Genomic DNA, 27,605 nt, shown 5'->3' with positions numbered 1-27,605 from the left:
AAACATGGGAAAGTAAGCAAACATAAACGAGATTAATTAGGCTACAATACACAGTGTTGCTATGTGGTTTACTATAAGCCATCTACACACACAGCTTTAAAAAAAAAATAAAAGAAGATACAAAACGGTAAATGTACAATAACCTGCAACTGATGGCTTCTTTCTTAGCTCTAAAAGTCCCTGCCTCCCTGGTTCTGCTTTCATAACATCTCTGTCACGGTACTTTGCACTCATTCTTGCTATTGCCAACAGCCGTTAAGCACCTCGGTTTGAATACTGATTTGGCTATTCTAAACAAACAGCCAGTAAGCACTGCGTTTATGAACCTTGCTTTGTTTAATTCAAACGCATTTAAAATCTACAACAGCACGCTGCCAATATCTGCAACTGCATCAGAAATCTTGAACTTGAAGTGGGCTGACGAGCCGGTTCGTTTTTTCCATGCAACGTATTCCCGTGCACCTATCTGGGGCGAGGTCGAAGCGGAGACTGAAATGTATTCTGAGAGTAATTTAATTGACGCCGACAAACAAAAAACACACCTTCATGTTACTATTTTCATTAATAAATCTGTTTGACGTGAAACGGTTGCCACAAATCATTGGACGTCTTGTGAAAAGCTGTCTTTAATTTGGACACACTTGACTCAAAGTTGCCTTTTAGCAGGATTATTTGGAAATAAGTGCAATGTGTCCACCGAAAGTGGAATTACCACAAAACATTACAGCACACCCGTTAACCATCGCTAAAACAGGCCTATTATTTTTACTGTTTTAGTAACAATATAATAGTATTAAAAACAAATATTAAGCCTAACAAAATTATGAATAACAACAATAAGTATTTTATAAGTAAGTCCCTACGACTTACTTATAAAATACTTACTGTTGTTTTGTTAGGCTTAATATTTTTAATGTCGAAGACTACATTTCAGTCTTCGACATTAACCATGACCCGGCAGCCCGGTGCCGGTAGAGAGCGCAGTTTGGCCAGTAGTTATGAAGCACCACAGGCCCGACTGGGCTGGTAACATTTAACTAGTATAGTATATATAGTGCACATGGCTTCATTTCATGAATCCAGAAAAACGGGCCAGTGTGCCAAAAAGCTCAAAATTTACGAACCATTTTTTTAAAAACATAACTACGAACTAATCCAAAATTTCCCGCCGCGCATCATATTTGTTGTTGTACAGTCAGACTCTGAGACTGCGTACCGAAGTGCTGTGCTGGGACTCCTCAGCAAATATTTTACAAATCAGGTTTTCTACAACTAAGCAATCAATAAGCCAAAAGGAAAGCGCTGAAATCAATAAATCATAAAGAAAGTAGAAGACGAACATTTAGAGTGGAGGCTTCATTATGACTGAGAGAAAAAAGGTAACGTTTTGCCTTGTTTGGCGTCAGTTTCCCAGACTTGCAGATCAAACAGCAGCTTTATTTGTTGTGAATTCAACATTCCTTTCACATCATATCCAGTCTCACAGGAAGATGTCCCTGTCGGCACCCAAATACGCGATCAAACTGTCTAATGTTTTGATTTGGGATCCGATGTGTTCAGGTCAAAAATGCCATTCACAATCTTTGGACTCGTTGGTATATCTCAACAAGACTGGCGCTGACTGGGGAAGGCTACAAGCGACAACGCTCTAAATAGGATTGTTATTATTTTGTATTATGAGTATTGTTTTAATAGCGTTTATTATTAGGATTAGGGATGGGAATTTCGAAGTTTCCTATTTTAATACACAGGGTGCAACATTTTTATGCATTCGATTACCTGAACGCTACCAAGAGTAAAAGGCAAATGTGTGTCCACAAGTAGACAGCATAACAGTGACCGGGTTCACAAAGTGTTCAAATAATGTCCAAGACGAGATTTCTTCATTCAAAACCCCTCTTCCTTAGGCACAAGTTTTTCCTTTTGTTTACTGAATTAAAATACAGAACTCAATGAGCAGCAAAGTCGTGTATCTCTTCCAATTAAAGGAACTGTAGCTACAAACCACCAAATCATTTTTGCTGTAGTAAAATAACACCTATCATATAGCAACCTAAATATTCTACATCTGTTTAATTCTAACAAATAATATATATATATATATATATATATATATATATATATATATATATATATATATATATATATATATATATATATATATTAGTGCAAATATTGTAACCTGACCAAAACAATAGAAAATACATTCCAACATTACAATAGTTTAACATTACTAATCACAACTAGCCATCAAGTACTGTCATCAGATGAATCCAAGTCAAGTTACTTTGTTTATTCAATAACCTGTAAATAATTCAAAACAAGGATCCCTGGTTGTGCTTTTAATGGGCAGTGCAAAGGTTGCCTTAACTACATCCATTCACAGAAAGCCGACAGTAGATGTTTTACACTGAACTGCAGTCCAGTTCATTTATTGAAAGGCTGTGTTTTGTCACTTTTTTTGGAGACGTGGGCTCTTTTTGGTTACCATACACAGAAACACACTGAAAATAAAAACCATCATGAAAAAATATATACATATATCGGGCCAGATAAAATTGCATCCGGGCCAGTAAAAACACCAGCTCAGTGGCCCGAGGGGCCAGTAGTTAAACATCTAAACGTAGAGCCCTGATTATTATTATTATTATTATTTATTATTATTATTTTTTATTATTTTTTTTTTTTTTTTTTTACAAGGGGTTAATTAAGTAGCAGCCAGCATTGTTTATGCCAGACTTGTTAGAAATTCTGTAACAATGGTGCAGATTTGCTATGCATTGTTATTGTCGACACTGCTATCCGCCGTGAAGGTATCGCAACGTCCCTAAACACTATGTTAAATAAATTAGTTCTGCAACGTATAAAAAAAAACTGATTTTGCCAATGCTTGCTAGTTAAAGCGTTTTAGTTTCGGCTTTCTTGTTAAAGTTTTCACATGTGCAATACTGTCCTACAATTGCTACATGATGCTGTGATCATTCAACTGTGTTCTGTTAATGAACCATAGCTTTTAAAACTGAGTTACCAAATGCCCTTAAAGTGTACTGCAGTTAGTAATCCTTTCCAATTACTGATACCTTAAAATTGAAGGGCCAAGTAACAACAATACAGATTGCAACTCACTTTTAGAAGGCCTTTGTTGTTCTCCAAGTTGCTGTAGTGACATTGTAACTAGCTACTGTAAATTAGATGCTATTTTAGCAAACATGTATATGAACGCTTTTTAAATTAAAAGTAGAATACAAAACTGGCATTTCTCTTTGCGAATGTGTGAAGTGATAAATGCCAATTCAAAAACTGTCTACCAAGGTAGCAAATCTGCAAATTTAATACCAGCCAAAATATCCCGTTATACGGTACATTAGTTGCTTAAAGGATTCACAGTGTTTTATTTGAAATGTACTGATCTGCGCTGATTAAATACATAACCTTTACAGTAACATATGGGTCACTTACGATACTGAAGGTAATTAAACCCCATATAATCGTGCGTGTATGTATAAACATTGCATATTCAGCGGTAGCCAAAACCCGACCCAAATTTGAGTACATTTTGCCTACTGTTGTCTATCAACAATGCTGTGGTTTTTAACGTCTATTAATAACTTGTATTAATATTTTTTATGGTTGGGGGTGGCGAGATTTGGTATGACTCAATGCCTATCGGCACAAACGGGCTTTTCATACAAAAAAAAACCAAAACAAAATAAAACAACACGTATAGGATCGTCGCTTCAGATATTGCATGGTTTCACTACAGCTTACTCATCACCGCAGCCGCTTGTCTCGGGTAAAATTAGCCTCTACCCTATCATGAAATAGCTACTGTTTTTTCTGACATGCATGTTCGATTGCTAGAAATATCAAGCGCACACTAGCGTGTATACTGCATGATTATTGCTTGAGATCTGGTGGCACCGTGTTGAACTGTAATACAGTATACTGCGGTTTTGAGAGAGCTAGGCTGTGGAAGAGGTGGCAGCCCCAGTCTGCGAGCAGGTTTAATGATAATGAACGTGCCTGTGCCTGCTCGAGTCTTGCATCAGCCTCGCCGTCCTCTATAAACTCATCACACACACCCCGGTACCACACACGGGGTTTCCAGAGGGTGCAGTGCATTCAATTCATTAACTCACCGCTCTCTTCCTCCCCCTATCTTATATCCCTCCTGTCTTCTCTTCTCTTATCCTCCACGTAGCTCAGGCAATGGAAACCCGGTTCCGATGACCGACAGATACACTGAAAGCACAGAAAGCACGATTTTTCCCTGACAGGACAACAGGAAACCGTCTGTGGAGAACAGCGACCGCATTGGTCAGCCTGAAAGCCTGTGTCCGGGAGAGGGGAGAGGGGGAGAGGGGGGGGGGGGGGGGGGGGGGGGGGGGGGAGGGGGTGGGGGGGGGGGGGGGGGGGGGGGGGGGGGTTATATGATTATTTTTTTACTCAGAAATACTGTACTGGTATGCAAATGCTGAGATACTGTTTTCAGACCGATCAGTCGATTATGGCGTGTTTAGTTCTCGCTCTTTTAAACATATACAAATGATCAGTTGTTATTTTGGCCAGTTTATAAACGTATTTTATATGACGTTGTTTAATGCTGTTTAAAAAAAAAATACAAGAGATTGCTGTTAACTGCACAGCCCGTTTGCATTACATTTGTATGTAATGTACTATATGCAATTAACGTGCATTTTCATAAGAAATGTTTCAAAATACAATGCATTTAACAAGCATATACACAAACAACTATCACGAGAGTAGACAGTGGGTCTAAATTACACAGTTCCTTCATTGTAGGAATTTAATATTAGCCACCTTTGGTTTAAATAAAGAAATATATTTTTAAATGTTTTACATTCAAGTAACAAAGTTGAGAGATTGTCCTTTAAAAATATTAGAAAGTCTTCCCTTTTGTTCATAAGCTTAATGCACAAAGGGCCATATCTGTATTATTTTAACAGCAACAGTATTTTCCTTGGCTGCTGTTTAGATTTTATTAATATACCCCTTTTTGTCTCCCAGGTGCAAAACATGGATGAGACATTAGAGAAGCATCTGAGGTGTGAAAAAGAAGGTAAAGATTGTCAGATCATTGGATGAGGTTCCAGATTTAATTGAAGAAGCACTCAGTGAATTGGATAAAGAAAGCAAAGGAAAATTCGCTCCGTTGATTAGAAGACGCGATATCACTTCTTATAGATGTGACAGCCAACGAAGACCGTGTGGCACCTCTTCTGGAAACCCGACAGTAACGAGAGCTGATGGCCGTAGTTCCTACATTGCATTTCAAGTGTTGAAAGAGGCCTGTAACACAGCTCTAATTGTTCATCAACAGTTATCTCATAATGGTCTTGATCTAAAGAAAGCAGAGGAAGAGGATCAGTCCCATTGATCCAATGTTGGAAGGCCTCGTTAATGTCTTGCTGCCTTTAAATATGACAACAACTGAAGTGATCTTGAAAGCTGTAGAATGGGCACAGGTGCAAGGGCCTTGTGGTGTTGCTGATAGAAAATAACACCTAATGCCATTGCTTTTCTTAGACAACACTGGAAAAATGCTCACAGCTTTGACCACAATGATGCAGCTAGTGTGAATAAACTTATTCTGACTACTAAAGGAGGATAGAATCTTTTACCAGCCTTTATCTTGTGCCAATGGAGACCCCCGGATTTTGTGCTGCAGTCTGCTTGGCAGAAATGTCACTTAGAAGAATATGGTAAAGAAGCAGGGTTTTTGGATGCAACATATTCAGATGTGTCTGCATATGGATATGCGCTGTACACACTGCTTCTCAAGATAGATATGTGCTGTACACACTGCTTATCAGGATGGGTGTGCTCTGTACACACTGCTTATCAGGATGGGTGTGCTCTGTACACACTGCTTATCAGGATGGGTGTGTGCTGTACACACTGCTTATCAGGATGGGTGTGCTCTGTACACGCTGCTTATCAGGATGGGTGTGCTCTGTACACGCTGCTTATCAGGATGGGTGTGCTCTGTACACGCTGCTTATCAGGATGGGTGTGCTCTGTACACGCTGCTTATCAGGATGGGTGTGCTCTGTACACACTGCTTATCAGGATGGGTGTGCTCTGTACACACTGCTTATCAGGATGGGTGTGCTCTGTACACGCTGCTTATCAGGATGGGTGTGCTCTGTACACGCTGCTTATCAGGATGGGTGTGCTCTGTACACGCTGCTTATCAGGATGGGTGTGCTCTGTACACGCTGCTTATCAGGATGGGTGTGCTCTGTACACACTGCTTATCAGGATGGGTGTGCTCTGTACACACTGCTTATCAGGATGGGTGTGCTCTGTACACGCTGCTTATCAGGATGGGTGTGCTCTGTACACGCTGCTTATCAGGATGGGTGTGCTCTGTACACGCTGCTTATCAGGATGGGTGTGCTCTGTACACGCTGCTTATCAGGATGGGTGTGCTCTGTACACGCTGCTTATCAGGATGGGTGTGCTCTGTACACGCTGCTTATCAGGATGGGTGTGCTCTGTACACGCTGCTTATCAGGATGGGTGTGCTCTGTACACGCTGCTTATCAGGATGGGTGTGCTCTGTACACGCTGCTTATCAGGATGGGTGTGCTCTGTACACGCTGCTTATCAGGATGGGTGTGCTCTGTACACGCTGCTTATCAGGATGGGTGTGCTCTGTACACGCTGCTTATCAGGATGGGTGTGCTCTGTACACGCTGCTTATCAGGATGGGTGTGCTCTGTACACGCTGCTTATCAGGATGGGTGTGCTCTGTACACACTGCTTATCAGGATGGGTGTGCTCTGTACACGTGGGTGTGCTCTGTACACACTGCTTATCAGGATGGGTGTGCTCTGTACACGCTGCTTATCAGGATGGGTGTGCTCTGTACACGTTGCTTATCAGGATGGGTGTGCTCTGTACACACTGCTTATCAGGATGGGTGTGCTCTGTACACTGTACTGCTTATCAGGATGGGTGTGCTCTGTACACACTGCTTATCAGGATGGGTGTGCTCTGTACACGCTGCTTATCAGGATGGGTGTGCTCTGTACACGCTGCTTATCAGGATGGGTGTGCTCTGTACACGCTGCTTATCAGGATGGGTGTGCTCTGTACACACTGCTTATCAGGATGGGTGTGCTCTGTACACACTGCTTATCAGGATGGGTGTGCTCTGTACACGCTGCTTATCAGGATGGGTGTGCTCTGTACACGCTGCTTATCAGGATGGGTGTGCTCTGTACACGCTGCTTATCAGGATGGGTGTGCTCTGTACACGCTGCTTATCAGGATGGGTGTGCTCTGTACACGCTGCTTATCAGGATGGGTGTGCTCTGTACACGCTGCTTATCAGGATGGGTGTGCTCTGTACACGCTGCTTATCAGGATGGGTGTGCTCTGTACACGTGAAAAGCTTATCAGGATGGGTGTGCTCTGTACACGCTGCTTATCAGGATGGGTGTGCTCTGTACACGCTGCTTATCAGGATGGGTGTGCTCTGTACACACTGCTTATCAGGATGGGTGTGCTCTGTACACGCTGCTTGCTCCATGCGCTGCTTAACAGGAATGACCACGGACACGGTGACCCAGTAGAATTTTTGTGACCAGCTGTGAAAAGCAACAAACTCTACCACAAATTATGGAAGCTGTAAAAAGAAGCAATCCAACTTTTCCCCCCAGGTATTTAGCAGTTAACCCTAACCTGATGTTTCCATTCAGAACATCGAAGGAGCTTGTGGGATACACAAAAAAAAAAAAAGATGGAATTGGTAAACCTGTGATGCATTTTGCAAGAGTTTTATGAATGTCTCACCAAGATTGTTTGTCCTTTTTAATGAAAAATACATGTAACCAAGCACAATCCACTCATTACAGTCTTAGACTGACTCATTCTTCTCTGTTATCGAATTGATACCCACTTTCTATTGTAATTCAATGCTGGCTTCAATATCAGTGAGTGTGACATAGTGCAGTGTTAGGTAGTGGGTAATCCTGTGTTCGTTTCCTGATAATCATTTTAGTAACTAAAGTGCTTATATCTTACCAATAGTTAGTTGCTTCAACAGTTTTCAAAAAAGAAATACTTGCCTGATAGCTGGGTGTTTCATGGCCATAAGACATGATGAGTTTAAATGCATGACTGAAAGCCTGTAGTACAAACAGGAGTGTTAATACTGTATGTTACAATAACATTGCAATGTCTTGCATGTTGATTAGACTAGGAAATGGATGGATAGAGCAGTGAAGATATTTTCTGTGGCTCTTCAACTAAACCAGTATATCCTAGACCATGTTGGTCTATCTGGATAAATGTGACATTCTTCTTTGAGCTACCTCTGCAGTGAGCAGGATTGTAAGAACAATTTGAATAGTGTCATTTCAGCACTGAATATATTACGGGATACAAGATGAACATGAGACTGCTGTTAAAACAAATACAGCATTGCTGCATGTTTGTTCAAAGTACAATTATAAGAATGTGTTTTTTTGCTTGGCTAATCTATTGGATTTGTATGAAGGCTATTAGAGATGGCTGAAGAAGCTGCAGTCTGCCCTGAGTAGTCCCTGAAATGCTGCTCAACGGCAGGGAAACATCATGACAGTGAAGTCCTGCCTTGCTCTAAGTGTGACAGCATGACCGCATATAGATAGTGCCATTCATTACGTGACTTTTGTTGTTTAAAAATAAATGCAAACAAACTGTTAAATATAAATCATGTGCCTACAGTATGTGGATTATGCTATATTAAAATATTATTATCCCACAAACAGATTAGTGTTAGCTAGTTCTGCTTGTGCCTTCTACTCGGATGAATTAACCTTTATCCTTCGAAAGTTCTAATTTGAGGACACACTGCTTTCCGTATCTTTCAAGACAAGAATAATCAACACAGTCTAAAAATCTAGATGACAGCATTATCTACATTTTACAGATTTCTGGCTCTTTTATAAATGGTTTAAATGTATTATATAAAATAGATGTCTTGATTGTTTAATTGGGCTGAATGTTATATTTCTGTTTTTCAGTAAGAAGATTTTGCAAAGGAATGGAGATTACTGCAGTCTAAATGGTTTCCAGATGCAGTGTTCTGTTAGCTAGAACAGAACTGTTTGCAACAGAAAGCTGTGGGCAAACTGTGGAAGAAGGTTCTACCATGAAGAGTCGGGAACCAACAATATACCAACAAAATAGTAAAATAGAGAAAACACCCACAGAAGAAGGATGGTTGTTCTTCAAAAACGTAGTACTAGAGGCGCAAAACAATTATATCCCTAAAGTATACAAATCTAAATGTAAAACTAAATTGCCAAAATGGTTTAATAGATCAATTAAAAAAAATATTCAGTGAAAAAAGGCACTTTACAGAGCATTAAAAAAGGACCAAAAAGAAAGTACACAGAAAGAGTACACAGAACTGCAAATGCAAGTCAAAAAGGAAGTTAGAAAGGCCAAGAGAGAAATAGAAATGAACATTGCTAAGGGAGCTAAAACCAATTCCAAAATGTTTTTCCAATATTACAACAGCAAGAGAACATTCAAAGAGGAGATTAAATGTTTAAGAGATACAAATGGCAAAATCGTAGAGGAAGAAAAAAAAATAGCAAATATGTTAAATGATTACTTTTCACAAGTTTTTACAAAGGAAGATACTGACAACATGCCCCACATGTCATCCAGTTCCTATCCAGTTTTAAATAACTTTAGCATAACTGAGGCAGAAGTGTTAAAGGGACTAGGAGCTCTTAAAATAAACAAATCCCCTGGGCCGGATGAGATCCTCCCAGTAGTACTCAAAGAAATGAAAGAAGTAATTTACAAACCGCTAACCAAGATCATGCAGCAGTCTCTTGACACAGGGGTGGTACCGACAGACTGGAAAATTGCAAACGTAATACCGATCCACAAAAAGGGAAACAAAACTGAACCAGGTAACTACAGACCAGTAAGCCTGACTTCTATTATATGCAAACTTATGGAAACTATAATAAGAGCCAAAATGGAAAATTACCTATATGGTAACAGGGTACTGGGAGACAGTCAACATGGTTTTAGGAAAGGGAGATCGTGTCTAACTAACTTGCTTGATTTTTTTGAGGATGCAACATCGATAATGGATAATTGCAAAGCATATGACATGGTTTATTTAGATTTCCAGAAAGCTTTTGACAAAGTCCCGCACAAAAGATTAATTCTCAAACTGAACGCAGTTGGGATTCAAGGAAACACATGTACATGGATTAGGGAGTGGTTAACATGTAGAAAACAGAAAGTACTGATTAGAGGAAAAACCTCAGAATGGAGTGTGGTAACCAGCGGTGTACCACAGGGATCAGTATTAGGTCCTCTGCTATTCCTAATCTACATTAATGATTTAGATTCTGGTATAGTAAGCAAACTTGTTAAATTTGCAGACGACACAAAAGTAGGAGGAGTGGCAAACACTGTTGCAGCAGCAAAGGTCATTCAAAATGATCTAGACAAGATTCAGAACTGGGCAGACACATGGCAAATGACATTTAATAGAGAAAAGTGTAAGGTACTGCACGCAGGAAATAAAAATGTACATTATAAATATCATATGGGAGATATTGAAATTGGAGAAGGAATCTATGAAAAAGACCTAGGAGTTTTTGTTGACTCAGAAATGTCTTCATCTAGGCAATGTGGGGAAGCTATAAAAAAGGCTAACAAGATGCTCGGATACATTGTGAAAAGTGTTGAATTTAAATCAAGGGAAGTAATGTTAAAACTGTACAATGTGACAGCATGACCGCATATAGATAGTGCCATGTGACTTTTGTTGTTTAAAAATAATTGCAAACAAACTGTTAAATATAAATCATGCACTAGTAAGCCTCATCTTGAATATTGTGTTCAGTTCTGGTCACCTCGCTATAAAAAAGATATTGCTGCTCTAGAAAGAGTGCAAAGAAGAGCGACCAGAATTATTCCGGGCTTAAAAGGCATGTCATATGCAGACAGGCTAAAAGAATTGAATCTGTTCAGTCTTGAACAAAGAAGATTACGTGGCGACCTAATTCAAGCATTCAAAATTCTAAAAGGTATTGACAGTGTCGACCCAAGGGACTTTTTCAGCCTGAAAAAAGAAACAAGGACCAGGGGTCACAAATGGAGTTTAGAAAAAGGGGCATTCAGAACAGAAAATAGGAGGCACTTTTTTACACAGAGAATTGTGAGGGTCTGGAATCAACTCCCCAGTAATGTTGTTGAAGCTGACACCCTGGGATCCTTCAAGAAGCTGCTTGATGAGATTTTGGGATCAATAAGCTACTAACAACCAAACGAGCAAGATGGGCCGAATGGCCTCCTCTCGTTTGTAAACTTTCTTATGTTCTTATGTTCTTAATATTTCAGAAAGGTGAGGATTACTGACAAGGACAGAATTTTAGTTTTCTGAATTTTATTTACAGTATTTAACTTGGAAGGATATAGGAAAATAATAATAATAATAATAATAATAATAATAATAATAATAATAATAATAATAATAATAATAAACCTTTATTTATATAGCGCAATTCATGTACAATAAAATTCAAACCGCTTTACATACAGAAAAAATACAATAATGAACAGTAAGAAAAGAGCACAGTCATCAAAACAGATGTAACAATAAAACATAAAAATGCTATGGAAAAGCTATATTAAAAAGGTATGTTTTTAATCGAGATTTGAAGATTGCAACTGAAGGTGAATCTCTGATAAAAGGGGGTAAGGAGTTCCAGAGTGTGGGGGCATTAAAACAGAAAGCAGCCTCTCCCATCCTTTTACCATTCACCCTCGGAATACATAAAAGGCCAGCATTTGCAGATCTCAAAGTGCGTTCAGGCTGATAAGGAATTAGCATATCATTTAGATATTGTGGAGATAGTCCATTCAGTGCTTTGAAAACTAGTAATAAAATTTTAAAATTAATTCTGTAATGCACAGGAAGCCAATGCAATGATGCCAACACAGGTGTAATGTGAGCCCTTTTTTTGTTCTAGTTAGCATTCTAGCAGCAGCATTTTGGACTAGCTGTAGGTGTGATATAACATGACTTGTAAGTCCAGAGAATAAAGTGTTACATCTAACCTAGAAAAAATAAAAGCATGTACTAATTTCTTTGCATCATCCAAGGACAAGAATGATCTAACTTTTGCAATGTTTCTTAAAAACATTTCATAAAAGGACACTCTAGTAATGTATTTTATATGTGGGTCAAAGGAAAGTGCAGAATCAGAAATAACCCCCAGGTTATGAAATATTTGGCATTTTTATCTAAAATATTCTCCCTGTTTAGAATCATGTTTTATCGTTTCGTTGTTTCATTCATCACATTTCTCTTGGTAGGGATTCTCCGAATCCAGGATTCAGTTTCGGATTCGGCCGAACACATACCTTTTGAGCAGGGTTCAGCCAAATCCTATATCCATCCAGACGCACATCCATTTTACTACATCCCCCCAGTGCTTTTGGTAACAACTAAGTAAAACAATTCAATTAATTTAGTGACAATTCACACTCACTTTACTGAATACATTGCAGTTTAAGAAGTGACTTTCCTTGGTAACCCTACTCTCAGATCAGGTGACACAGGTTGAAACGTCATTAAAGAAAATAGAGGGTTACGGCAAAGATGCAGCTCTCCTTTCTTGTAAAGGTAAAGTAAACGGTTCTGTATTTTGACTTTTCTAATGTGGGGGGAGGGGGCTAGCGGTAAATTGTGTACGTTTCAAACTGAAATCTTGCTTCCATTCGGTAATAAAAATGCTATTAACTAAAAGGCTCAAAACTATAGATTGTGCGTGTCCCTTGTTAGTAGCTGTGTGGCAAAGTGGCTGCTGATTGTGAGCAGGTGCAGAGGTGATGCAGTGCAAGGACAAACGCAGACAGGAGACTGTAATCCGTTTGGAAAAGGGGGTCTTTTATTTCTGCTCCCGGTCTGGTAACCACCAATGTGTAATGCAGGGAGGGTATAACAAGGGATTGCAGCCCAAATAATAAATGCATGCTATCCACCCCACAATTATACTGGTCACAGCCACCAGTCCGAATGCATGCAGCAGTGCTCGTAGTGGGTGATCACAGTTTATTAGTGACTGCAGTAAAGTGCTGTTCCAGCTTTGTGTTGGCCCAAGGCGACAGCTCCGGAAACGTGTTAGCCATCTGGTGATTCACAAACAAAGACAATTACCAACAAGCACAAACAAAACACTCTTGAATTTCTCTGTTAACAGTGGTTACTGCCGTTCTCAGTCCTTCAAGTTCAAGTGCAACCCAAGCAAAGAAGTAGATTGCGATTCTCCGGCCCCTTTTGTGCCGTCACGCATGACCCCTTGGTAAATGAGTGCAGCTGTCTCTACAATCTGCAGCTGCTATGTTGTTTCTCTTCCAGGTCAATACGTTCTTGCAACAGAGTCTCGCCGCCTTCCAGACTGACTGACTTCTCGACCCTGGAAACGAACTGTCGGGCCAGCCTATCCAAAGGACTCTACTTTCGCTGCTTTGAGCCCTCACAGGTTGGGAGGGAGATTTACATCCAAGATTCATTGTATTTCTGTCACAAGCTGCCAGTCTGTTTTTCATTCAACAGTTTCCTTCAGTTTTTCCTGACAGTTTTTGTAGATTTGGTATTCGTTTCTATATTCTTTTGAGATGGATTCAGTATTCGGCCGAATCCCAAAAACTTGGATTCGGTGCATCCCTTACTTCTTGGAGCTCAGCAATTTATTGCAGCTCTGGCCTCCATAGCTCTGAGAATCATTCCTAAGCACTAAGGGCAGAGTGCTGCAGGGGGACAGCTTAATGGTTGCACACTGCTGTACCGGATGTACTGGGTGATTAGGAATGGTTCTTGGGGCTCTGCTGAGGCCACAGAGGTGTACAAACCGGTGAGTGAGAATTCAGCAGAATGTGATGACTGAAACAGAAGGGAATTTCCCCAGTATATTGTACACTTCATTAGAAATGTTTCCATTTTTTTTCAGATTCTTCAGAACTATCAGTTTCTGCATGGAATTTGCAACAGACAACTCGATGAGCTTTTGCTTTGTGACGGCATGTCGGGTTACTTTGGATATCTAGATTGGCTCCAGCAATCGGGTAGAGTACACAATGAAAGGCAGCAAAAAAATGAAAAACAGGAAATCATTTTGAAAGCAAAATAAATGCTAGCTAATAACTGGCAGGAAAAGATGACCTGGGTTTCTGGGGTTGTTGTCTGAAATTCCAGCCAATCTTCCTCTGATGTGAAATATACTGTGTGTCTTCATGAACGCATTTGTAATTGTCCTGTAGCAGCCCTTGGCAAACAGTGTAAGCATCTGCACTTGCTTGCAATGATTCCAGAAAAAGAGGATTCTGAAGCAACAGCTAAGTTATGTCAACAGGCAGCAGAATACATTTTAAAATGTGAAAATTTTGCTTTACATGAATGCCTTCTGACAGTGAGTTACACAGTGTTGTTAATGTATGTTCTAAACAGCACAGTTGCCCAGCACACAGCTTTAGTCATATCTGTGCTTGTCTTCATTTGTTTAAGCTTCTAAAATCACCTGTAGAGCTGCCTCAAACCCATTACATTACAAGCAGTTCTGATCCAGTTCTCTCTGAATGTTTGGTTTACAAACGTCCTGTGGAATCGGTGACATCAGGGATAAATGTACCAGAGTTATTGAAGAGATTTACCAATACAGTAACTCTGTTCAGTTCTATGCAGATACTGCAGTATTCGCTACCTTTATTAATAACACTATGCTTTACAAACACTGCAATATTTTATTACATGATTTAAGGCATTTTAGAAGCTACGCTGTGGGAGGCTCCGATCTGCAGCACTATACTCCTGTGTGTTTTGGGGCTTATATACAGTACATTTACTGACCGCTAACGAGAGCCTATTAGGTGGGAATCGGGGAGTACTGTACCAGCGAATCAGGAGTGTGTATTGGTTGCTATGGGGCAGGACAAGAAGAGAGAGAACGGTAGTTGAGTGTGATGCAGTTGTTTGTTTGTTTTTTTAAATGAAAAATATTACCTCTCAATATCTGTTTGATTTCTGTTAAAACTAAAATATATCTTACCTGGTTATTATTATTTTTCTCAGTGTAATTTACCTGCTTTTTTTGTAATTTATCTGTAAATCTTTTAATAGATAGTAAGCACTTTTTTTAGTTTTGTTTTGTCCACAAATGCCAATTTTTGCCCTCTTCCACGGGCGGGCTTGAGGGTGGGCTGGTCCCTCCGGCGCTTCCCAGGAGGGACTGCGAACCGGCAACACGGGACCCCACTGGGACGACTGGGGCAGAGGCGGCTGCATCACCAGCCACAGTTCCTCCACTGGTCCCCAACTCTGCTCTCCCCAAGCACCAAGACGTCGCTGAGCTGCTCCCAGACGTCGCTTGTGCTCCCCCTGGACACTGCTTCGCTCCCCCTGGGTGATTGGAGTTCTCTGCGCCTGTCTCCAGTGGCAGACCTCTGCCCGCTGCTGCAGCCGCCTCTGCCCCGGTCGTCGCTGCAGTCGCCCCAGTCATCCCGGTGGGGTCCCGTGTCGCCGGTTCGCGGTCCCTCTCGGGAAGCGCCGGAGGAACCAGCCCACCCTCAAGCCCGCCTGTGGAAGAGGGCGAAAATTAACATTTGTGGGCTTGTGGGTGGGTGGTCTTTTAAGGGTGGAGGGAGGTGGCCGTTAAATGGCCAGTGTCTTGAAAAGACAAGGGGAAGATGTGTAATACGGCAGGGAAGGGGTTAAGTTTCCATGCTCAAAAACATGTGCGAATGCATTTATGTTTAGTTGTTTAATTTATTTTATGGTTTAATTATCACCCGCACCTGGGGATCATTACAAATTAGGACCAGGTGCAGGGTGTAAATAGTCAGCAACCAGTATAATCGAGGCTGCTGAGTAGAAGGAAGCAGAAGGTTTGCTCTGCTTCCGAGCAGTCAATGCAAAGTGCTGTATGAAACCTGTGTGGTTGTTGTGTTTTGTGACAGGTAAACGGCTTAGCCGTCCTGCGTGTTAGTCAGGGACCTGTTAGTGTATAGTAAGCGCTCCAAGACGGAGTTAGGTTTTGTTTCTGTTTTGTTTGTTTATTTGCTTGTGTTTATTAAAAGTGTGCGCAAGGGCTATAAAATTCAATTTCCGCATCCTGGGTCCTGTTTTAAAGTGGCAACGAACGAGTGTGAGTTGCAGGATCTTTTACTAATATATAATTAGTGCCAAGAAAAAGTATTTGCCCCCGTCTGATTTTCTGCATTTTTGCATATTTTTGACACCAATGTTATCGGATCTTCAACCAAAATCCAATATTAGATGAAAGGGACCCTGAGTGAACAAATAACACAACATTTTGACACTTATTTCATTTATTTATTAAAGTTATGCAACACCCAATGCCCCCTCAGTAACTGGTTACACCACCTTTAGCAGCAATAACTGCAACCAAACGCTTCCTGTAGTTATTGATCAGTCTCTCACAGCGCCGTGGAGGAATTTTGGCCCACTCCTTCATGCAGAACTGCTTCAACTCAGTGACATTTGTGGGTTTTTGAGCATAAACTGCTCGTTTCAAGTCCTGCCACAACATCTCAATGGTGTTTAGGTCTGGACTTTGACTAGGCCATTCCAAAACTTGTTCTTCAACCATTCTGATGTAGACTTGCTTGTGTGTTTCGGATCATTGTCTTGCTGCATGACCCAGCTGCGCTTCGGCTTCAGCTCACGGACGGATGGCCTGACATTCTCCTGTAGAATTCTCTGACACAGAGCAGAATTCATGGTTCCTTCAATGATGGCAAGTCATCCAGGTCCTGATAAAGCAAAGCATTCCCAAATCATGACACTACCACCACTATGCTTGACCCTGGTATGAGGCACTGTAGAATGCAGTGTTTGGTTTTGGCCAGACATAGCAGGGCACATGTTAGCCAAAAAGTTCCACTTTTGACTCATCTGTCCATAGAACATTGTTCCAGAACTCTTGAGGATCATCCAGGTGCTTTTTGGCAAACTTGAGACGAGCATTCATGTTCTTCTTAGTGAGCAATGGTTTCCACCTTGCTACTCTGCCATGAATCCCATTTTTGCCCAGAGTCTTTCTGATGGTGGAGTCATGAACACTGACCTTAGCCAAGGTGAGAGAGGCCTGCAGATCCCTGGATGTTGTTCTAGGTTCTTTGTGACTTCCTGGACGATTTTACACCTTGCTCTTGGAGAGATTTTGGCAGGACGGCCACTCCTGGGAAGATTCACTACTGTCCCAAACTTTCTCCATTTGGACAATATGGCTCTGACTGGTTTTGGTGGAGCCCAAAGCTTTAGAAATGGCTCTGTAATGCTTCCAGACGGATAGGCATCAGCAACTTTTTTTCCAGAGGTCTTCAGGAATTTCTTTTGATCGTGGTGTCATGTGCCTCTAGAACCTGTGTGCTGACAACTTCACTCTGATGGTAAGAGCCAAACTTAGTCAGATTTATATTGGGCAGGGCTGGCCCAAATCAGGCCTGATTGTTAACTAAAGTATTCAAACAGCTGACCCTAATTATCCCTGTAATTGGGTTGAGTTAACTAGGGGGGGGCAATAACTTTTTCACACCTGAAGATTGCATGTTTGATTACCTTGCACACCAAACAAATGAAAGAAGCACCAATCTTGGGTGGCATTTTTTCTCTCAGACTCCTCTATACTATTACAACCCACAAAAAGATCTGACCAAATTCAATGTGAAAAATGTGCAAAAATGCAGAAAATCAGACCGGGGCAAATACTTTTTCATGGCACTGTATAGTGTAGCATTTTTGTCAGGTTTATGAAGCAGGACTCAGGGAGACAGTGTGGAATTATCAATCTTGAAAGTTTATTGTTAATAAACAGAGCATTCCTGTCAGGGGCCGAAATTCACGGCACTAAAACAGCAAACCCTTCTGTTATCTTTCTCGCTTTCGCTCAAGTTGCTTCTCGTTGTCACTCACTCTGCCACACTCTCTGTGTATCCCCCCCCCCCCCCCCCCCCCCCCCACCAAGTCTCTCATGCATGGGGCCCCCTATATATCATCTCCTCATTTCCTGCCGCTGTCCGGCTCAACCAATCAACCCATGGTCTGCAGCCTTCCTTTTCCGCGGCTACTGGAGGCAACGACCGTAGTGACGCCGTAAATGGCCTTACAAGACAATTTGATGCACAGTAGTACACATGCAGTATACATAAAAGACAGACAAGACAAGCGGGACAGACAACAAGTCCTGCAACAATGCAATTGTCAAGGTAGTTAGCCCCCCCCCACCCCCTTAGACCCTCATCCCCGAGGGAAGGGCAAAGTCTTGAAAATGGCCCAGAAGCTGACAATGTCATGCGGCCGTGGTCTCCTCGCATGTGTCGGTCCCTGGTCAGCCACAGTGGTTGGAATGACAGGGTCCAAAGGGTGTGGATCTCCCAGGCAAGGGGCTGTCAGGAACAGGGGTAGAAGGTGAGGAAATGGGTTCCTGAGGGGCGGACGAAGATCATCTCTGCTGGCGTTCAGAGCTCATGACCCAGCATGAGCAGAGCTGGAGTGCAGGCAGTGGAGTCCTGCACAGCTGAACTGCAGACTATCAACACAAGAGGCTTTTTGGTGGCTGGCAGTGGTCACAGCCACCTACACGGCTAGCGTGCGGTTGAAACGCTCAACCAATCCATCACTGTGACCGTCTCTGCCTCCTGGTCTGGCAGTGCATACACTTCCAGCCACTTGGTGAAGTAGTCGAGGGCCAACGAACAAACCGGTTCCCCTTCTCTGAGCGCGACCCTCTCCATGGGACCGCCGACCTGGTACTGCTGGAACACCTGCCATCTCGCATCCCCTGCTACTGGCTCCTTCCACTGCTGTTGGAGGATGCCATCCTTCCAACCCAGCCCTGTCCACTGCGACCATAGCCATGTGGCAGTAGATTGTCTTGCTACTTCCTACCAGGGTGGTCTCCACTGGTCCTCCAGCCACTGCAGCAAAGGACAGAGGTCTGGGTCAGCCTTCTGGTGCCTCCTCCATTCTGTCCTCTCCACTGGCACCAGTACACAGCACTGTTCTGCATTTCCTGAGGACAGCTTGGCCATCTTCTGTTCCTTCTGGTCGCAATGTGCGCAGCCCTCCTGAGCACAGGGTCAGTGGGACAGGGCATCTGCATTAGCGTGCTTCTCCCCTGCCTGATGCTGGATGAAATAGTTCAATGCCTGTAGATGGTGGCAAAGCCCTGCACAAACCCCTACAGCAGGACACGAGTCAAAGGAAGCCTCAGCTGGCAAGCGTTGATGGGGGAGAGCCAGTTCTGATTGCTGCGACCTTGCAGGGCTCCGTACTGATGCTATCTTTTCCAACTCTATGGTCCATGAAGGTAACCTCCTTGCGCAAGAACTGGCACTTTTCAGGGTGTAAAAATCAGGCTGACATACTTCAGTCCTGCCTCCGTGACTCTCGGAGCACTTCTCACAGAGAGGCCAGGGCCGCCTGGAAGATCCTCCCATGGAACAGCAGGTCGTCCAGGTACCGCAGGCACTCTGTAGGGGGCATGCTGACCAGCACTTTTTCCATGAGCCACTCGAAGATTGTGGGAGCATTGCAAAGTCCAAACGGCATCACGGTGAACTGCCAGAGCCCTCGGTCAGTGGAGAAGGCAGTCTTGGGCCACCTGCCATTAGCCACCCTTTAGGTCAAGGGACTCATCGAAGTGGGGCAGGGGGTAGGAGTCTTTCTCCATGACATCATTCAGGCACCTGTAGTCGACACAGAAGCGCCACTTGCCATCTTTCTTTGGAACCGTGACCACTGGGGACGTCCAGGGGTTGTCTGAGGGCTCGGTGATTACAGCCTCCCACATCTCCTTGAGTGCCTCCTCTGTAGCCTCCTTGTGGGCCAGTGGTTGGTGGCGGGGCCGCAGCTTGATGGCCGGGCCTCCCCCATCTGGACCTTATGCGTCTGGCTGACGTCTTCAGGGTTGGTAGTGAAGCTATGGCGGTAGGTCAGTAACAGCTACCACAGCTGGGGCTGTTGCTCCGGGCAAAGCCCCTCACAATTCTGGTGCCTGACTGCGGTCACCGTGGCAACAGTGGGATCCTCCATGATGGGGGCTTGGAAGAGGAGGGTCCCCGTCCAAGTAGCTGGAGGTCCAGGGGAGGGCTGATGTCCTCTGGACTGGCATGGAAGGCTGCTGGAATCCTCTCCGGCACTGGGCTCGTCGGAAGACTACATTGCCCCTGGGTGCGGGGGTAGGCGATGGAGTCAGTATTTGCTGGTGTGGTGGGGCCTGGGAGAGGGCTGAGGTCCCCCGGCCTAGCATGGATTGGCGTGGGCCACAGCTTCTCTCCGGTGCCTCTGATCCGTGTGGCCAGCCGTTGACGCAGGCCGACGACAGGCTCTACTCTCCCAAAGAGGCGGTCTAGGGCTGTGGCGACAACATCATAGCTGTCCAGCTTGTCTGCTTGTCAGGAATGTAAACAGTAACGTAAACACCACATTCCTGGAAGTCAACATAAGAGATTGAGCTGGGAAATATGACAGTCTTACTTTTTGCAACACTGTTGGTACTGTACTTATTGTATAAGACATGATAAAGGCGTGTGTTGACAGTGAATTTGGTTACTGTGGAATGAACCGATCGTGTTGTATCATGTGTAAATGTAGCAAACAAGGACGTGTACATTAGATTAGTCACCATACAGATTACACCGTGTAACAAATATATATATATATATATTTTTTTTTGTTCCTGGGTAGTAAGTGTTATTTCCTAATTGCTTATGCCTCAAAAGTATAGAAAATGGCTATTATTCCCCACAAACTTTGTTTTGTGACCAAGACAGTGAAATTTCAAAATATTACTATTTCCAATGGGAAAACGGGCAAATGGGTGTCTTTTCGTTCACATAAAGTCAGAAAAAAACAACATATGAATCCAAATTAACATGTATTTATACTAAAGTAATACAAAAATGACTACAAAAGATTTAGAAGTGAGTAGTTTTCGAGATTTATGATTATACTGTATTTACAGTATAACAGGCATAAGCAATTAGGAAATAACACTTACTACCCAGGAACAAAAATTGTATTACATAGAGTTATTATATTAATGGTGACTGAATATGCAACATTGTATACATTATTTAACAGTATTGAGATTTACAATCTTAGTTACAATCTGAAGTGTGTGTGTGTGTGTGTGTGTGTGTATATATATATATATATTATATACATACAGACACATCTATATAGTGAGAGAGAGCAAAAGAGCGCAAGTTTTATCGTTTTAATGAAAGCTGTACGATGAAGAAATACTTACCATTCATGACTGGCCAGCATCATCATTGTCAAAAGTGCTGGTGTATTCAGTGCATTCCCCATTGCTATTTCCGGGCTGGAGATCGCCGTAGGTTCCATAAAATCCAAGATCCGTGGTGGGTTTATCTCTGGCCTGCTGCTCAGTCTCTCAGAGAGTTCTCAGACAAACTTGCAGGTTTTCACCAGAGATAACACGAACATAAAGGAGAGAGCTGCTTCTGCATCCAGTGCTCATAACGGACATTTGCAGAGCTTTATGAGATATTATAGTAATAAAATAATGACTCGGATCGCATTATTGAGGAGTTTGGTGATAAAACGAGTGATCAGGAGAGTATCTACATCTATAAAGAGGTATGTGAAAAATACAGCGAATGAGGACTGTCCTTTTGTGATTCAATACATTTTAAACCTGCTTTACTCTGGGGGGGGGTGGGATTTAAAATGGCGCGTGTGAAAATAAATTGGACCTGACATGCCTGACAAGAGCTGAATAAATGGACCACTAATTGTTAATTTCTGCATCGTCCCAGCTGCTACCCCTTAAAATGGACATTGTTTTGATCTACTGTGCTCAGCCTAGTAGGGGAGTGGTTTGAGCGACCTCACCGCACTGATGCGTTAAGGCCGGCCCAGGGCCTGCGTTGGGCTCACACAGGCAGACAGGCCGGCCCTGAGGCAGCATTGGTACTTCAGGCCACATCCTAAAGCTGGTCTAAATTTCACCCGGCCCAGGGCCGCCTTTTCATTTTTTGAGCGTTCACACTTGAGATAAGGTGGCCCTGGGCCGGCCTAAACCGGAAGTGTGAACAGGGTGTTATTTTTAGTACACACTGTGCCACACATATTTTAATTTTATTCTTTTGAACATCCAGGTCTGTTAGAATAACCATGTAAGCATTTGCTAAATGATTAGGAATTAGGGTGTGACACTATTTTGATATATATAAGCTCATTTTATATGCAATATTTAGTTATTTAATTAATTATCTGTTTGTTCTTTTTAGAGCTGTAATATAGTAACCGGCATGCTGTCCGCAGCGATGATGAAGTGTTACAAGAGTTTCTGAGTTCAGATTCCTGGGCAGGTATGTGACCAACCAACCCCAAGTACTGTATAGTCTAAATAACTAGCAGTGGAACTGAGGAGTCTGGAGACAGAACTGAGGAGGGGTCTGCCTCTGTTACCCACAAGACCAGGTAGAGGTGAGGTCCTGAGGAGTCTGGAGACAGAACTGAGGAGGGGTCTACCTCTGTTACCCACAAGACCAGGTAGAGGTGAGGTCTTGAAATGACATTTTTGTATGGTATGGACATATTCTTAATTATCTCATAGTCTTAATTATCCTGACAAAGTTTGAGACGCAGGGTTGCAAAAATAAGGGAGAGATCGTACCTTCATACCTAGAGCTACCAGACTGGTCAAATTGACACTACATGAAAACCATTGCATTTTGTTTCCACAGTACCATATGCTGTTTTGTTATTAGTGTTCCTCAGCCACGTTTCTGATCTAATAGCACTTCAAAAGATCGCTGCCAGTCTGCAGCCCTTGCATGGCGTTTTGTAATCTAAGCTGCCTATTGTACTTCAATCAGCCTTTTGTAAATCAGCTGTCTGTCATGTGAGGAGGTACGGTATCTCCTGTGATCTAGTTTGAGATTTACTTAGGTTACTAAATATGTCAGAACTTACCCACTCTTCCACAATTGCACTGTAAAAAAGTGAAAATGAGTCGCCAAAGACATGACTGCTGATAAATTCTCAGAATTACTACAGAATTGATCTAAAAGTGTCTCTGGAGACAAACAAGTTGTTGAAGTGAATGAAGGGTAGGTTTGCGTAGGAGAAACGTCCAGCGGCAGTGACAGTGAGGACAGTGCTAGTGAATTACCATCTGGACACAGAACCATATATGCATTGGATCTAGCAGCCAAACTCTTATTCTTTACAATGAATGCGCAGGTAAGAAATGATATAATGCAGCTAGCTGATCTTCGCCAGAAGCATTTTGAACAGAAGACGACCCCGGTGCAGCCGCAAGCGCCGGCAATGCCAGGTAAGACACCCAAAGCGTAAAAGCAGTGTTTGGAAAGTGCTCTGCAAACTGTATGTGGAGAAGCCGCATCTGTGTGGATTGTGCAAACACTTTGGCTTCTTTGATAACATGTTGTGTTGTTGCAATTGCAAAGAGAAATATTTATGTTCAAATGTTTGTTTTTATTTACATTTTAGCATTTAATTTTTTGCCGTTGCACTAGCATATGACTTTCCAAATGTATAGCATTGGCAAATATGAAAGGAACGTGCAGAATAAGAACTGTAATGTATTACAAGTTGATGGTAAAGTGAAAACCTGTTTCCAGGGTTAACACCAACAATGCCAGCATGGGCAGAGTAGGTCTGTGGGTTTTTTTATAATTTAGCATGAATGAAAGTCAGAGGCTTTTATCAATTTTATTAGTATTAACACAGCAGGAATAGCAGAGTATATGTATTTTTGTGGGACAGGCACTGATGCACTATACTAAGTTTTATTAACAATCATAACCCACGTGATGTTTAGAGAATGACATGAAGCAGCACACATTCCACAGGCTGCAACAGTACTATCCCCTCCCTTAAATAAACACGACTTTGAAAGCCAGAATAACAGATGCAACAAGAATGGACATGTTTCCATGGGGACAGAATCCACTGGTACAAGATGCTGTTATATTATAGTTGAGTGAGTAAAACCTAGCAAACTGTATAAAAGATTCTTCATCGCAGGCAGATTGACTCGCACAGCCATTCATCAGCAAATTCATATATTTCCCTGTGGGATCTGAAAGAAAAGACGTGCTTTACAAATACGTTTTACACACACAATAAAATATTATTACAATATTGAGTGTCAGACATCATTTTTGCTCCAGTTTATGATGTATGACTGTTGTATCTTTCTATTGCACAGACTGGTAAGTGTATGTGTAAGGGATTCTGCACAACCTCTTAAACAGGTACATTCAGTGTGTTCACTTTAAGAACTAATATTGACTGAAGGGGGATTCTATTCCAACTATGTAATCTCTGGCTGTTTGATAGTTTACTTTATATATTACAGGTTTTTTTTTTTTGGGGGGGGGGGTGTAAAAAACAATGCAACCACATTCAATATAGGCATAATACATTAAGTAAAAGACCAGGATGTGAATTCTAAACATTCTGGATGTGTGTGTCAAGCAGAATCATACAGATAAGATAAAAAACCTGAAATAGCAATTTAGACCACAGCTAATGACAGATACCAGGCTTAGAGAGCATTAAAATCAAGAGAGGAAAACTGGGTCTTGAGAGCTGATTTGAAGCGAGCGATTGTGGGAGCATCACACACCAAAGCTGGGACAGAGTTCCAGAGAGTCGGAGCCATGAAGCTAAAAAGCGCTCTCCAAGTGTGGCGCCCTTGCCCTTGGCCAAGGCTCTCATTGACCAAGTTGCTGTGCAGAAGTCTTCCTCTATGAGATCCTCCCAATAGTACTCAAAGAAATGAAAGAAGTTATTTACAAACCACTAACCAAGATCAGGCAACAGTCTTGGCACAGGGGTTGTACTGACAGACTGGAGAGTTGCAAACGTAATACCGAGCCACAAAAAGGGAAACAAAACTGAACCAGGTAGCCTGACTTCTATTATATGGAAACTTATAGAAACTATAATAAGATCCAAAATGGAAAATTACCTATATGGTAACAGGGTCCTGGGAGACAGTCAACATGGTTTTAGGAAAGGGAAATCATGTCTAACTAACCTGCTTGATTTTTTTCAGGATGCAACATCGACAATGGATAATTGCAACGCATATGACATGGTTTATTTAAGTTTCCAGAAAGCTTTCGACAAAGTCCCGCATGAAAGATTAATTCTCAAACTGAACGCAGTAGGGATTCAAGAAAATGCATGTACATGGATTAGGGAGTGGTTAACATGTAGAAAACAGAAAGTACTGATTAGAGGAGAAACCTCAGAATGGAGTGTGGTAACCAGTGGAGTACCACAGGGATCAGTATTAGGTCCTCTGCTATTCCTAATCTACATTAATGACTTAGATTCTGGTACAGTAAACAAACTTCACCTCGCTACAAAAAGGATATTGCTGCTCTAGAAAGAGTGCAAAGAAGAGCGACCAGAATTATTCCGGGTTTAAAAGGCATGTCATATGCAGACAGGCTAAAAGAATTGAATCTATTCAGTCTTGAACAAAGAAGACTGCGTGGCGACCTGATTCAAGCATTCAGAATTCTAAAAGGTATTGACAGTGTCCACGCAGGGGACTTTTTCTACCTAAAAAAAGAAACAAGGACCAGGGGTCACAAATGGAGAATAGACAAAGGGGCATTCAGAACAAAAAATAGGAGGCACTTCTTTACACAGAATTGTGAGGGTCTGGAACCAACTCCCCAGTAATGATGTTGAAGCTGACACCTTGGGATCCTCTCATTTGTAAACTTTCTTATGTTCTTGTAATACATTAGGATATTATGGTATGAGCAAGGTTTATTTTTGTATTTTTGGGGAGGGAGGTGATGTGGGTCACATGACCATTGCTAGCTACAGCACCAGTAAGATTTAGGAGGTTTGGGTGCCTATGATAGGACACTATTTGAACCTTGCCTGACCTATGTTTGTATGCTGCACTTACATGACAAAGCTGTTTTAGCGCTGGAGGACAAAAACAAAGGTTTTACATCAGATAACAGTGTTTCAAGAAATAGGGAGACGGAAAAACAGGTGTAACTCGTTAACCAAAGGGTTTGCATCAGAATAATACAAACGAGGAGACTGAAAAACAGGTGTAATCCGTTAAAATGGAGCCCCTTTAAAATGAATCCTGGGAATTTTGCGGCAAAAATCAGGAAACGCTGTAAAAGCAGAACATTAGTCAGAATCAATCATGAGTTTCATAAATATGATTTATTTAGTAAATATTCCAGCTGTATTTTCCTTAACTTAAATGAGACATAAGTGACCATTTGAAAGTAAGACAAAGAAAAATACAGTGAAAACCTAAATAACGATAAAGGGCAGTGGCGGAGTCACAGGAAATCGGTTAGCCGTGAAATAAGTCAGCGTTTGCCTTTTTGAGCCTTTCTACGCATGCGCGAATCTTAGAGCTTAAAGGCAAGGTTAAACCGCCGACTTTCTGTCTGTACTTTTATTCAGAGCAGACTGTTACTGCGATGTTTCCAATGTGTCAGTAAATTGTTTTACTGTTGATGTTGTCACGGTCTTTATTAAAAGCTACATTATATGTGGTAAAAATCTAAAACATGTCGCTGCAATATTAATAACATGTTTTTCATATTATTTTTGAATATGTTCACTTTGTGCTATGTGTATATGGGTTATGACAAACTGATCTGATATGACCTGTTTTCTATTACACTGTAACAAAAAACATTTTTTTTTTTTTTTTGGTTCCTGGGTAGTAAGTGTTATTTCCTAATTGCTTATGCCTCAAAAGTAAATGGCTATTATTCCCCACAAACTTTGCTTTTGTGACCAGGACAGTGATATTTCAAAATATCACTATTTCCAATGGGAAAATGGGCAAATGTATGTCTTTTCGTTCACACAAAGTGAACGAAAAAAACAACATATGAATCCAAATTAACATGTATTTATACTAAAGTAATACAAAGATGACTACAAAAGATTTAGAAGTGAGTAGTTTTTCAAGATTTACGATTATACTGTATTTACAGTATAATTGTAAATCTCGAAAAACTACTCACTTTATGTGAACGAAAAGACACACATTTGCCCGTTTTCCCATTGGAAATAGTGATATTTTGAAATATCACTGTCCTGGTCACAAAAGCAAAGTTTGTGGGGAATAATAGCCATTTTCTATACTTTTGAGGCATAAGCGATTAGGAAACAACACTTACTACCCAGGAACAGAATTGTGTTACATAGTGTTATTTAACAATAGGTGTTGTTTAATTCCCAGTTTACAAAGACATGGCAAAACTCTCACCAGAGTTGTTATTTTTTATTTGTAATCGCCGCGGATATTTATAGTTTTTCTTCGTACAAATAATACAGCGAAAGAGAAATAAATACATGTATAAATTGTATGTGTTGACATACTGTATTAGAAACCATTATGCATTTGTCTTGCGATTTATTTTCATGTGCAATTAGCCTATATACTGCGGTCATAAGACGTTATTGAAAGCTACCGGACAGTTCTGAAATGTCGGTCAAGTGTCAGACACTTATCTCTCAATCAATCAGATGCTTT

General features: G+C 41.7%; 1 protein-coding gene across 1 annotated transcript in view; it reads right to left on the bottom strand.

The window, feature by feature from the left end:
- Positions 1–23,760: 23,760 nt before the first annotated feature.
- LOC121306888 (phospholipase A2 inhibitor and Ly6/PLAUR domain-containing protein-like) overlaps positions 23,761–27,605 on the bottom strand; it is a 28,796-nt gene continuing 24,951 nt past the window's right edge. The window contains exon 5 of the mRNA XM_041238873.1: positions 23,761–24,146. Coding sequence (XP_041094807.1) covers positions 23,941–24,146 — 206 coding nt within the window. The 3' untranslated portion in view covers positions 23,761–23,940. The remainder of the gene's footprint in view (positions 24,147–27,605) is intronic.

The sequence above is a fragment of the Polyodon spathula genome, chromosome 51, assembly GCF_017654505.1.
Source record: "Polyodon spathula isolate WHYD16114869_AA chromosome 51, ASM1765450v1, whole genome shotgun sequence".
Taxonomy (NCBI): domain Eukaryota; kingdom Metazoa; phylum Chordata; class Actinopteri; order Acipenseriformes; family Polyodontidae; genus Polyodon; species Polyodon spathula.
Note: the sequence above shows the minus strand (reverse complement) of the source record. Positions and strands in the feature narration are given on the sequence as shown.